Source organism: Haliaeetus albicilla, chromosome 4 (genome assembly GCF_947461875.1).
Source record: "Haliaeetus albicilla chromosome 4, bHalAlb1.1, whole genome shotgun sequence".
Lineage (NCBI taxonomy): Eukaryota > Metazoa > Chordata > Aves > Accipitriformes > Accipitridae > Haliaeetus > Haliaeetus albicilla.
Genome location: NC_091486.1, coordinates 25,202,077 through 25,216,982, shown reverse-complemented (window position 1 = coordinate 25,216,982; position 14,906 = coordinate 25,202,077). Strand labels below are relative to the sequence as shown.

At 38.7% G+C, this 14,906-nt stretch overlaps 1 protein-coding gene across 1 annotated transcript in view; it reads left to right on the top strand.

Annotated features, from left to right (window-relative positions):
- CHN1 (chimerin 1) overlaps window positions 1-14,906 on the top strand; it is a 106,046-nt gene that overhangs the window by 42,665 nt on the left and 48,475 nt on the right. Inside the window, exon 6 of the mRNA XM_069781476.1 lies at window positions 9,581-9,869. Coding sequence (XP_069637577.1) covers window positions 9,581-9,869 — 289 coding nt within the window. The remainder of the gene's footprint in view (window positions 1-9,580; window positions 9,870-14,906) is intronic.

The following is a 14,906-nucleotide window of genomic DNA, read 5'->3' as shown; positions in this document are numbered from 1 at the left end:
AGTCAGAAAGAGCCCAGCAAAACAGTAGGTGACTGCATCCCTTCACTTTACCGTGGTATTCTGACATCATGCTAGTTGGTAGGAAAAAATGATAAAGACCATTTTAAAGACTAAACTTTGCATATCTTTCTATCTGTGTATTTTTTTACCTGATTTGCAAATGCAGTGATTGACAGTAGCAAGGGCTGAATTCAGTTTCTAGAAACCTTTCTAAAATATTCACTCAATATTCCCTGGTTGCTAGCTGAAAAACCTGGGAAACTATATATACATATGTGTATACAGACACACGCACAGACACCAACTTTAAAGCTTAGCTGCATTAAATAGAATTGTCGCAAAATGTGATCAAACCTATCTGTGGGATAAATATGTTTCAGCCTGACCCACTTTGATCAGTTTTCTTTATTCTGCATGAAAAGGCAAAAGAGTGCTCCTTCCTCTGTGGCCAGGTGAAGCTCTCAGGGAGGGACTCTTCCTTCTCCCCCAGGCGTAGCCCATCACACTTTCATAGGCGCAGAATTCAGGCGAGTTCCAAAAATTGGCCACTCAGGTATCTGCAGCTTCTTTTAGGTGAAAGAAACAGTTCATGCTTAAAGCTATTTTAATAGGCTAACACAACTGGTATGCCAGCTAATATGCTAGGCTTTTTTTTTTTTTTGTCGTGTGAAGAGCCAAATATTTCTTTCATGAAGGCTTAAATTCTGCTGAAACTAAAGCTGTCATTCTGTTGGCTGGGTACATCACACAAGCTAGTGCTAGCCCCAGGGGAAAGCGTGCTGATAAATTTTGGAGCTTGCTTTTCTGCTCTGAAGTAAAACAACTGGATCTCTATTTAAATGCTCTTCTATGTAAAAGAAGTTTCTTTTCCTATATAAAATTTCATACTAAATAATATACTCTGTTACTTTGTCAATAACATGGAAGGTTCAGCTACCAGTAAATAGCATAGGAGTCCTGCATGTTATCTGCCTTATGTAAGTGTAACTGGACACTTCTGAGGTGGCTTTGCTTAAGTATTTAGAATAATAATAAATAGCTACTAACCTTAATGAGTAATTAACTGGCTACCTAGGCCCTCCCACAGACTCGAATGCTTTTTTCCTTATGGTTCACGTCTTCTTGCTGTGTTCCTGTTCTCCTTCCCTCCTCTTCCCATCTGTTGTTGTTGTCAGCTCTGTTTTCTTTTGGCTAGAGTGTCTAATTTATCTTTGGCAATTCAGTTTGCTGCAGTCTTTCTCCTGCTTGTGTAAGTTCAGCACTTCTCAGAGGAATATTCTCTGCTTTGGTGGTGTTGTGATCTTTTTGGTAACTTGTCCAAGAGCTGTCTGTGCTCAGTGCATATAGCTCATGTTCATTTTATGCCATGTCCTTCACCTCTTGACTATAGCTTCTGCTGCGCCACGAAGATCTACTGTAATCTGGTGGACAGAAGAGGCATTGGGCTTGTGGTGAGGCACTGTGGTGGAGCTCAGAAGATCGAGGCTCACTTCTTGGCTTCACATATGACTTGGCTTGAGGCTTTTAAGTTTTCCATGCCCCATTTCTGCATTAGAGAGGACATTTTCTTTCCTATGTTGTTTCACATGCCTGTTCAGTACAAAAGTCTAGGATCTCTTAAAAATGGCCCAGACAAACCGAAAGTTGTACACCATCTCTCAGACTACACTGAGTCACAGCTTCTGAGCAGGAATCTGTGTGGTACTGTGCTGATTTTATGATGTATAGTCTGCCTGGTTTGAAGCTTCTAGGCACTGTTGGAGTTGAAGTAGTAAAAAGTCAAATTATAATGCAATCTGTTGATAATTAAATTGTTTATACATCTACATCGCATACGTTGCACTCTCCTTTTCACCCCTGTTCCCTCCCCTGTCAAAAGGATACATACCTTTTCTGTCTTCTGCAGGTTCTACCGGAATGCCATTTTGCTCTATTCCTTTTAGAAAATGCTAGTTAGAAATATATCTCCAAGCTAGTCCTTTTGGCTGGCCTCTTCTTTTGCATGCTTTTGAAATACAAATTTATTAAATTCTTGTGTTTGGAGAAACAACTTTTTTTCCTGTGCTTCATCAATAAACAAAAAAGTCCTTCAGCTGTAAATATTATGGATGCTTTATGAATATGTTTTCAAAATAACACATAATAGCCTCATATTGTTGTTTAATCTCATAATTGTTTTCATCAAAACATTTCTGAATTATTCAAACACTAAAACAACTGACAAATAAATGTTTTCTGGCTGTTTTCCTCTTCCTTCTCCCTCTTTTATACTTGATGTAGCTCAGCTGAGTTAAGTATAGTTCCTCCTGATTTGATAGCTGCTAGGAGAAGAATCAAGCTTTTTTTTTCTTTTATAACTTGAGATAAGTAAATGAACTCTTAACAGTTTCAGTAATAATTTGACATCTGCCCCACCTACTGCTGCATTTGCACATAGGAAGAAACTGTATTCTAGAAAAACAGTGTAATAATAGAAAAGCTATCAATCTGTATTGATGAGCTGTTAGTAGCCCCAAATTTCTAACAGTGCATATTGTATATGCAGGAACCATTTAATTTTGCATTATTGTGCTTGTTTATTGTTAAGGAATGCAGCTTTGAGGAAAAAACATTTTAGAGAGCAGGATTAATATATTGGCGAATCTCACTGTTTGTGAAAAAAGTGGTGAGCGATTACTAGAAGATCAGAGGTAGAATAGTTGAGAAAACAACTTAAGTAAGTAGCACACTGTGTAATAGCTTTAAGTAAGTTAAGTAAACCTGCATTCTAAGGTTGGGATCAACAGCGGCTTAAGGCAAATCAGATTTGACAAAGTCTCACTGGAACAGAAGTCTTACTCTAGATATTTTTAATCTAAGAGAAATTTTAAATATATTTTTATTAAAATATAAAATTTGAGACCTTGAACAACAACCTGTAGAGTGTACATTGAAAAACAAAACCAAAACAGGAACAACAACAAAAACAATGTTTTCCACTCTGCTCTCCAAAACCCCTTTTTGTACTTGCAAAGCTATTTTATTATAAGGACATTTCTTTGGGTTTTCACTTGATGTCTTCCACTCAGGTTTCCTTGATATACTGAATTAAAATATGGATATTGTCTTAGTAAGATAAATTAAGAGCAAGTTGCTTTCAGTGTAAGAAAAACTGTAGAAGCAAAAAAGAAATGTGACAGTCATGAGTAACTTTTAAAATAAAGACGGTAGATTTTAGATTTTTTTACAGTGAGGGTGGTGAAACACTGGAACAGGTTGCCCAGAGAGGTGGCAGATGCCCCATCCCTGGAAGCATTCAAGGTCAGGTTGGACAGGGCTCTGAGCAACCTGATCTAGTTGAAGGTGTCCCTGCTCGTTGCAGGGGGGTTGGACTAGATGACCTTTAAAGGTCCCTTCCAACCCAAACTATTCTATGATTTTATGAACTTAAACCCTTGTAGGAAAAGCTGCTGTAAGGGAAACAAAAATGAACGTGTTTGAGCATTATGCTGTGGCAGTTCTCTCTCCATATTATGCATGATTGCAGTGGAATTTCTGTTACAGATCTGATGTTGTTCTACTTCTAAATTTACCAGAGAAAACAATGTCATATATGACCTAAAATGAAAATGTTATACATAGGCAGAGTAAAATTTGCATGCACGTGTTGAATTTTTCTGAGCAGACACTAGTGAGGGTTGATACCTTAGCTTGGAAGAATTAAAACACAGTTCTGCTTTAAAGTAATACGAAAGCTCCAGTAGCATGAAGTCGCACTGTAGAATTAACTCTTGGAGAACATTTCTTCAAAATTTTTGGTAAAGAAACATAACTATTTGCTTAATATGAAACTGTGAAAGTTACTAACATTCCTGCTAGTCACATTTCCAGAAGGTGTTTATTCCAGGCATGTTGGCATAGGTTTCCAAATACTGCTTTCATTTAAAGAGAAGATATCAGGCTCTTACTACTTTCCCATGTGTGTATGGACTTCAGATGCATCTTAGTAACCACAACAAGTATTTTCCCAGGAAGCACAGAGGTTTCATCAGGTAGAAAAAGCAGTAAAAAATTGCCCACAACATTGGTATTGATTCTGATTCAATCATCTAATCAGTTCCAGGGACTTAAATGGAATAGGGCATGCAAGCACAGTGCTAAGAAGAGGTAATACATCTGTACAAGAGCTTCTTTTCAGAACCAAACAGATTATTTTCAAATGATCTGTCACTGATCAAGAAAATTAAGAGTGATCTTAAGTGTTAAGTGATCTTACTGCATATTAATAGCATACATGGTCCTTGACCAGCTGACGTTTGTTCAGAGTTTGGGATGGTGAAAATCAGCTGTTAAAAGTAAAATAAGACATTGAGACAAAAGAAGACTTTTCTTATTATTTTGTTAGATTTATTTGTGAAACACACCATTACAGGTACCAACAGCTGGTAACACTTTCAGTCTTCATTGTTTTCAGCAGCTGTTACCTGCTGCCGATGCCCTAGAGCAGTTGTCTCCGTTTCACTTGTGTTGTCGCTGACAGTGCTCATGATCCACAGGAAAGTGCCATTCCTCTGGTCCTCACTGACTGCTGTTTGCAGCAAGCTATTTGCACGATATTGTTTCCCTCTTGGACAAGGAAGTCTGGGCAGTGATTCTGGGCAGTGATGCAGGTAAACGGTCTTCAGTCTCGATTGAGAGAGACTGCTGGGAAGCTGTTGTCAATGATACCGCACCGCTCTGATTTTTTTTACTTGATCCTGATTAGGCAGAGCGAGCTGAAGGTTGTGTCTGCATTGGCATGGGGTAGGCACATTGCAGTTCCAGCTCTGGCATTTCTGTTCTGAAGGATGCCACACTTTTTCCATGCTGAATTAAGCCATGCATTTCCATGTGTTCAGCCAGCGCATGGGTCTGATCAGGTTTTAGGGATAACTTTATGCCTAATTATTGTTCATCAAGCAACAGTCAGCCGGCTAGCCAATGCTGCCCTTCCAAATGGCATAGGAAAACTATCTATAGTGACTGTACTCTGCCATCTTTCCCAGCCATGTCAGACAATGAGGGGGTTTTGTCTCCACTTGTATAAAATGCACCTTTACATTCAACCCCTAATGCATTTGATTTCATTTATGCGTATTGTGTTCTTATGAACTACTGCTGAGGTTTTGGAGATGATGCTATTTGTCAGGCAGATATTCTGGGAAGATGGCAAGTTCCACATTTCCCTGGCCATCCTCAGAAATGTTGTTGCCAATAAATAGTAAAAAACAACAACACAAAAAAACCCCAAAAAACCCCCAAAAAACAAAAAAAAAAAACAAAAAAACCCAAAACAAAACAAAAACAAAAACCAAAAATGAGCTGTTTTCAGGAGTTGGAGACCTTCAGGGATAACTGTGTAGAAGAGGTTTTGGCTGCATGCAAGACTTGTGTTTCTTTGACAAGGAAATGGGCCAAAAGAGGATCTGTGGAATAATTTTTTTCTTTCACATGAACACAGCATGATTAGGAGACATTCCTGATTGCAAGATCACTTATATTTCTGTGGCTTTTTATGGAGTGTTGGTTGAGAGCTTTCAGAAGTTAGAGCTGAAATTCTGGCACCTAATTTTAAGTGAGACTTCTACCTTCTGGCTGCAAAGCACATTAAGATACTTTTTCTTCAAGGGAAGATTAAGTCCAAGTGACCTTCAGGCACATGTACAGAACTTAAGATTTCCCAGCTCAGTGTATGAAGTTGCTTGAAATTAATGAGGACACGAGCAGCCCCGAGGGGCATTAACTTTGTGGTCTGGTTGCAGCTACACGTTTTAAATAATGCCTTTGTCTAGATACTCTTCTCATCATAAAATGGCCTGTGAAAGAGGTGAATAGCTACTGTACAATTCTGTGTGTGGACTGTAAAATCCATCTTCTTAGATGGTAAGAAAGTACGGATGGGCTCTCAGTCTTTTACTTCTTCCTTTTGTTTCATCAGTGAATGCTGCATACAGAGTAGGTGGCTGAGCCTGAAGCCTCTCTCTCTCTCTCATGCTATGATACCTAATTCAACTCCTGAGTCCTTTATTGCTAGCCACATTTGCTCTGCCACTTAATACGTTTTCCCACGTTATCCACTCTGCCCCACTGGCAACCAAAGGGACTAGACAGAGTGATTGCTTTTCAGACAACTTGGAATAAAAAAAAGTCTTTTATCTGTAGTCCTGCTGCTTGCAAACAAATGCACAGTGGACACAATGAGGCTGTTTGACATGTCAGAGGTCTATTTCTTTTTCTTGGAAAAACATCTAATGTTCCGCTGTTTAAACCAAAAGAGAACATACATTATCTGTGTCCTGCTTTCTATTTCTTAAACAAAAAACAGCTGGTACTGGTGCTTGCCTTTAGGAAGACACCATCAGGAAGTTGAAATATCAGATCTTGGCTCTACTTAGTTGCCACAGTAATGTATAATTAACCAGGCTGCAGTAATGTTATTGAAAGTAAACATAAGGAAATATTCTTGCTAATGGAAAAATTTAAACCATAGTTTTAAGTAAGACTGAAGGGACTGATGATTAAATTTTAATTGATCATTTGCAATTGGACAAGTATGTTTGCATTGATATTGTAATTTGATCAGAGTAGTATCATTGTGTGATCAGAAAGAAATAAAACAAGATTCCAAGATGCATTATTGATGGTACCATCTTTGTAAGAGATTGGTGTTTCATTGATTTGTGGGGTTTTGGGGTTCTTTTTTTTCTTTCTTGTTGCTAATAGGTTTCTATTTGAAAAACAGTACATTTCCCCACAACGTATCCAATAAGAAATGAATAGAGAGAAAAAAGTTTGATTTGGAACAAATGGGAAATCAGATAAAGGCAAACCATTCAATGTTCACCTCTTGCAGCTGATAAGCAAGCACCTTTTCCAAGTGGTTATGACACTGATGCGGAGTAATTTGTTTGTCTAAATACCTTTCTTTAAGTGGTAATAGTTAAATTATCCTAATGTATTTTAAATCGAGAAAGTTGAATGTACCTTTGGAAGGCCACACATGCCAAAAGAAATTGATGTGCAGTTCCCCAGATCCATACAGGAGGAAGTTTATGTCTGTTTGTGAGGTTGACGAGGGAGATGTATTTAGGCATGGGATGCTAAGATGTTAAAGAACTAAAACTGTGGAATGTTGTCTATGAGATACTCATGTGCTGAAATGTGGGTCAGGAGCAGTGGGATAAAGATTATGTACTTTTGGAAATCCTATTCCTTGTAGTATCTCTCAAAGACACGCTTCATGTGCAGCAGTCTGAACAGACGTACAGCGTAGGGGCTACTCAGGAAAACATAGCTGGGCTAGAACCGTGTACCTACTGACCCTGATGGGAAAAAGATTAATCCTTTAAGAACTTTTGTTTGTTCTCTGCATTTAGCCATCTTGTTCTTCAGAACTTTGTTTTAGACTCTGAAGGATGTTACTAAAATCAAGACACCATGTGTACTTAGTAATAGGCCCTGAGAAGCTTTCTGTGCCTTATCTTCTCTTGATAAGATTAGTGTAATACTTTCTCTTCTAGAAAGCTAAGAGCCATAAGTGACCTTCAGCTTGTTTAAAACTGCTATGAATACTGTCAGAGCATATGTTACTGATTAGAGCAGCAGTTCACCTGCTACATCTCTTAATAAAAATAATTCTATTGCATGTTGTCATTTAAGGTCCATTATTCTTCACCTTCAAACTTACTCAGTTCTCCTGCCAAATTTTAACATCACAGTGCTTGTATGCACTCCATGTGCATTATTCCCACTGACTTGAGCAGAAGACAGTGAAGGTTGCTCACTTTGGCACTGCAAAGTGCTGAGCACACTTGGCTCATGCTGACTCCTCTGACAGTGGAGGGTATGCAAGGAGCACGTCTCATGGTCAAAGCTTCTTTGCAACACGCTACGTTGAGTAGAAAGATGCCCTGAAGAATGGGCCTGAACGTGTTCCTATCCCTTCTGCTGTAACTTAGGACATTATCTTTCTAGTTTCTGAATGACTTACATTCACTCAGAATTGCATCCTGTGATGAAATTAGCATTGGGTAAAACTGTATTTCTTTCTGTCATTTTGTAACTTCTTGCTTTTCAGTTTGATTCAGTGGACTTTTGGTTTGTGCAGCATAAAAATGTGTGTAGAAGTACCAGTTCATTTCCAGTAAAAGGCCCAGGTAGTTCATACACATCATGTCCCTTTTTCATACTGAGCAGGACAGAGATTCCTGAGGGCCTGCTCACATTTGAGCATTACATAAAAATAGCAGCTCCTGAAGTTATAGTCACTGTCAGATTATTGATAGGGGGATGGGAAGGTTGGAATTTTGATTCAGAACACAAGAAAAAAAGTATACATCACAGAGCAAGTGTTTTTGCCCATATTTGCAAGAAATTTCACCTGAGGCAAGGTCTAAAATTATGCTTTCCCCTGTTTGGCAAGGCCCCATTGAAAAGGAGCCACTTCAGCAAAGCACCAGGGTTTACTTTGTTCCTTAACATCTCCTGTGAAGCAATGGATTGTAAAGTGAAAGCAATCCATCCTTTCAAGTTCAGTTTTTAACATTTATTTGGCAGATCTGACCTCATAAGGGGGCCCGATATCCTGAGCAGCCACCCTTGCTGCTGTCTGACCAAGGAGTAACACTGGAGTGAGCTGTGAAAGCAGCTTCTTGCCTCCATCTTCTCCGCAGGAAATGCATTGGTTGTTGCCAAGTGCAAACACTGGTGTGTTTTCACGTTGCTTTTAGGCAGAAATTTGTTACAGACTCTTAAGTACAGTTTTTGAAAATATGCTAATATTCAGGTGAAATTGGCATTCTTATGGTTGCTAAGAGCCTGTATCAAAACCCTACTCCACCCCAACTGCAGAATGGCTAGCCATCAGATAGCTTCCACGTTGTGTTTCCTGTATATTACAAAGATTTGCTTGAAGCTCAGGACTTAACAAGCATAACACAGAAGGACTTTTGTACAAAGCTTGAAGAGTTAGTCCTTGGCCTTTGGCCAGGAATAAAGAATGCTTGCCCTTGTGCCATTTTGTCCTGTGCTGCTCCAATTCTGGCAGTGGTTCTGCTTCAGTGTAATTGTTGGCACTGAAGCTCAGCTGAACCCTGAATGGCCTCTTCCTGCAAGCAAGCAGGGGCGCAGAGGTCCGAGACGGCATCAAAACTCCGTATTGATCAACCGTAATAGAGGACTCTATTATGAGAACTCTTCATATCAGAGCCAAGCAAATTGACTACAGCGATGCAGTAGTAAAGTACTAAAAAAAGCCATAAAGAGTGTGAAGTAATTTTCAGTTTTTCCACAGTATAATGGAGGGGCTAAAAGAATAAGAGAACAAACAGCTCCTTCTGGGACAGTCACTGTTTTGGCTATCTGTCTGCGGTTGTTGTTGCTCTGTCCTTCCTATCTGTGCTAAGCAGTGGTTGAGTTTTTCATTCTCATCTGGACCAGACACAGAGCATAGTCACAGCATTAAGTGCTAAAGTGTTTTTTATTGTTTGCAAAGGCTTGCTTACTCTTCTTTATTCTGCTTACTATTCTTTATAAAAAAAACTTTCCCATTTCATTGAGGCAGATTTGGAAGTCAAACCAGAAACTTCAGACTCTACTACGATGGAAAGCACTTTGTTGGGGAGAAACGTTTTGAGTCCATCCATGACCTGGTGACAGATGGATTGATTACTCTTTATATTGAAACGAAGGCAGCTGAATACATTGCCAAGATGACAATAAATCCAATTTATGAACACATAGGATATACAACTTTAAACAGAGAGCCAGCACACCAAAAACACATGCCAACCCTGAGAGATGAACATGATGGCAAAGAGTCTACAGGAGAGGATGAGGTAGCAGAAAAGAGGGTAAGCAATTGTTAACCCACACTCTTTTTTCTGTTAGACCTTTTTATTTTGTGCTTTTAACCCTCCTCCTCTACTATAAAGTGCTGAAGGTATCTGTAGATATTTAGTCTACATATTTATTTCCAGTATTGCATTAGTAATAATATTTAAACTGTTGTAGGGTTGTAGGGTTTTTTAATGGTAATCTTTGCATATTGCAAATTTCTATGATTTGGTGGTTAGTTATTTATCATTGCAAGGTTCCTTTTTTCAGGTATTTTCACAGTTATAGATGTTACCATTAAGCCACTCTTTTATTTCAAACAGGCTAAGAATATTTAATCTTAACATTGTTTACAGTTTATAAGACAACTGCCCTTTGGTCCAAAATTATGTTTCTTAACACATTCAGCATTCCCCAAACAAATGCATTCCATAATCTATTCAGCAGTCTGCATAAAATGACAGTAAAGTTGTCCACATTATAAATAAGACTGTTCATTAAGTTGATAAAATGTTAAAACATTTCACTTGGCTAAGTTCAGCCTGTCAGAAGCTGACAGAGCTATTTTTGGCCTCAGCCAGACTTATGAAGAAGGATTGCTCTCTTCAGAGAGTTGCAGTATCAGCTGAGAACTAACTGCGTCCTGGATTATAAAAGAAAAATGAACAACAAAGAAATCTTAGAACTGGTGAAAATAGAAATATTAAAGGAGGTTGGGAATGGATCAGGCAGACAAAGCAGCTGCCTGAAACTTCATTTGTGTGGCAGAGACTAAACTTAAAAAGAAAACATAATGTAAATTCCATCATGTTAAGCTAAATACTTTGTTTATTGAAAAGCTGACATATGAAAGTCTTTTTAAAGTGTATTTTCACATGTGTGTAGGTGTTAATGCATGTATAATAGTCTGATATGCTCCCCTATTTCACAAACTTCAGAATGACATTAGGAGTGTCTAATATGCTTATAAAGCTTAGAAGAAATGCTAACCTTAGTTGGGATCATCTGTTTATCTTTCCAATCAGAAATATGTCTATGATTTCAGTTTTTGTTGAAGTGGAGGAAAGGTCTCACTGACAATTTCCAACATACATGACTATTACAGTAAAACTAAGCTCCGTACAGAGTCCACAGAGAGAGGAGGCTCATGGCTTTGGTCCTTCAAATCCTTCTCCAGCAGAGTCTGTCATCCTGCATTGAATTTGCTGAGAGATGAAGTACCCAACTTAGCTTAAAGTATGAATCTTCACTGTTATCAGATCACTTTGACAAAAGAAATACTGGTGGGGATATTGAAGCTAGCTGACCATATTAAATATCCGATTTCTTGCCTGTTAGGTACCAATAGTAGAGGGGTTAGTTATTGGTTACAGCTCTTGACAGCCACTGACTTGCAGCATGCTGTTTCAAAAGGATTTTCATTATAATGCAAAGCCTGGGTAAAAATCTTCTGTAAGAGTTCTGGAAGTCACTGCTTTGGGTTTCTTTGGTAAAATTAACTCTTCCTGCATTTAGCAACTTTCAAGTGACAACAGAACTCTGTTCTGTCACAGCATTTTTTAGACTGTTGAAAAAATTTTCATAGGAAAGGGATTTCAGTTATTATTATTGAAAAATGCTGGTTTTTCCATAGATTACACGGTGTTATGTCAGACTTACCAACAAGGTTTACATATTGTTTTGAAACATTTTTCATGAAATAGCACAAGAACTATTAACTATTTCTCACAGATTGAAATTTTAGGTGAAAAACCTTTAGAGAGGTTAATTATGTAATTGCAACATCCCACCCCGTTTGTCTGGAAGTTATAAGGAACTCAGGTGGCTTCATCTGCAACATTGTTCAACAGCAGTGGTGTTTACTGGCCTGAAGCCCAGCTTTTGAGCCTTTTCTCTTTATTTGTCTTGGAACCATGTTTATGTGAAGACAATGAGGCACACAGGCATCACAGTATAGTTAAATGTGGAGATTTCAGTTTAATATTGAAGTTGTTATCCAGTTGGGATTACTACCCATGGCTGCGCAGGAGTGGCACAGAGGTGACATCTTCACTGCCTATACACGTCTCAGGGTCTTTGCTGGAAGATGACACAGAGAGTCCCGAGTGTCACTTCAACCAACCAATCTCCAAGGAGAATAAGGCATTCAACCCCATGGCCAACACCCGATCCCAGTAGCAACCTCAGCATTTGGAACAAGCCCCAGCGTCCAGCTAAGGCTTGCCAAATCCTTTCTCCCTCCTCTGTAAGTCACAGGGTGTGGGGAGCATGGTAAGGGGGAGGGATACGGTGGTGGCCTTGATGAATGTCTCATGGGGGGTGGTGGCTATGTGCAGTGTAGGAGTGGTGGGGAGAGGAGGCCTTGGAGGGCTTTTCCAGGTGTCTCCCATCACTGTCTGGGGGACTGGACTACTTGCACACCCACTAAAGCTGTCACCTTGACAGCCTGGGAGAACCGTTTCAGGTTCAGTGAGGTGAACATAACTGACTGGCTGGAGGACTGAATCATGCCTGGTGGTTAATTTTATTAAAAAAAAATTGAAATGATGATATATATACTTGTTTGACAAATAATTTGCATTTAAAGCATGAGTACTGGATGAAAGGAAATATTTCTCTGGCTTTTCTAAAAGCCTACTTACTATAAAAAGTTAACATGCTAGCAGCAAGGAACACAGGAAAGATTACATCTCCACTTAAACAGAAGACTCAATCTCTCTGCAAGTTTATAAGCTTTCTTTGGTAAAATAATAATAATGAAATAAGAAAAATATACATATCCTTGACTAAATTGCTCAGAAGGTAAATTTACCCTTTTTGTGCAGGCTCCTGGTTCTTACTGATACTTACTTGAAAACTTCAATTAATAATAACATAGTATTTACCTTATTATGAATCATTTAACCATGATATCAGGAAGCTTTCTTATAGGACGTTTATAAATAGGTCAAGTAGTTTTTCTTTCTCTCTGGTGGGAGGGATGGCAGAGTGATTCCTGTTGTCCAATATAAAGAGATATCACTGAATTGATACTGACAATTCTAACAAAGAAGTCAAAGAAAATTGTTCAAAATCCAACAAGAGTAAAACATTGGCTTATGATCCAAACAGCAAAATCTGTGTGCTACAACATTAGGCTATTAGCCCCTTGGTGAGGTTGAAAATTTAACAGGGTACAGTATTTGGCAATTGATGTGTCTCAATCAGTTTTATACTGTAGCCACACAGCTTCTCCCTGTACTGTATGCTTCCTCCTCCATAAAGAGAGGAAGAAGTCTGGGTCTTGAACATTGATCATCCTGAGCCAAAATACATTGCCAGATTTGCAGACTCTGAGGTTGTTCAGATCAGAATCTAAACTTTGTGCCTGCGACTGTTGCCCAGTCCTGTGTGGGTGGTGTATGAAAGATAAACCCTTCAGAAGAAGGAAAGACACACAGGCTCTGGCTGGGGAACAGCTGGTGGGAATGTAGTTTCGCTTTCTGCCATAAAATCAAGTGGAGGAAATTGGGCAGCCAGAGAACACATCCCAAACTTGAGAATTAAATATTAAAGAGCACTTCACCTAGCCTTTAATTTAATGTGGGGCAGTAGCAGGGAACGCCACAGATTTGTGTTAGATGCCTCCTTCCAGCAAGCACTAATAACACTTTATTTGTTCCCCCCTCTTTTCAGCAATTAATTTACAGTAGAAAAATTCAGCATGTGTTGGGTGACTTGTCATATGCAATACATTAAAAATGAACCTTGGTAAAGGGGAAGGATTTAAAGACCATAAAAGATGAAAAGACAAAAATTATGCAATTGTTAGATGAGGTTTGTAGGACACAAATCACAACACTCCTAAGTACTGAGTCCTACAAGAGACCATATTGTGGTGTGATTTAAGATACGCAGTTTTTAATAGGAAAAGCATGAGAATATAATTGACTGCGCAGCATGTGCTTCACTGATTATGGGAAGGAATATGACTGCTTACCATGTACAAGTATATATTAAAAATTAAAATTAAAATTCCTGGTTAATGGTTTATGATTTTCATAACCTATGAAAGAATTAATAAATAGTCAGAGATAACTGGAGGAGTGGAAAGTGAAAACAGGAGAGTGCTTGTCATGCTCGAATGCTCTGAATAGATATTTTAGCTGCCATGCTAAAAGGTAATGCTGGTTCCCAGAAGAGTCTGCAGATTGTTCAGAACTCAATTGTGCAGCCATCGTGGTCTGTGTGTTAAGAGAGAGCTAAGATGCATTTGAAAGAGGGCTTCCCATGTGGATTTAGTCTGTATGGCCTGGTGTGGAAGTGGAAATAATACCCAGTATCACAAGATTTACTATTCCTCCCATGCCTTGAATACTGATGGATCTCTGAACATTCTCCACTCTCAAAGGTAATTATGGCCTTGGAGCAGATGACTTGATTCAGTTAAATACTTTATAAAAATGGTAGCTCTCAAAGTTCATAAAAACCTAAATACATAAATTGAAGTCCTTCTTGAAAGCCCTGCAAAACATGATTTTTTTTTTCATTTTGACATGCTTTTGAGATAGTAATGTAAGAAGTTGTATGAGTGATTTAATCAGGATTTAATATCTGCTATGAGAAAATGAAATAATTAGGTATGAGTTATCCTGTCTTTCAGAATGAAATGCTGAGGTTAATGTTAGGGTAGCAACTGAATCACATCTATTCATGTTTACTTTGGTGATAAGTGCTATTTCTTCAAGAAACTTTGGTGGCTGCAAATCAATTAAAGACCCCTTCTAGACTGTACTACATTCAGTTCGATTCCTGCAGATGGAAAGAATTGAGAGAAGGTTTGTGGCAGCAGTCACCCAACAAGAGCACTCTTGTTCTATTTTTAATGACCTTAGTGGTGATACTATTTTTTCCTCCAGGGCGATGAAGGCTGATTGTCTGCAACCCTGTGCAAGGAGATCTGGAAATGTAATTCTGTGTCATTCTAGTAGGAAACATGCTTTTAAGCCTGCCTCCAAAGATAATCCAGATCACAAAGTTAATTGCAACCCCTGTGTACATTTCTAACAGATTCA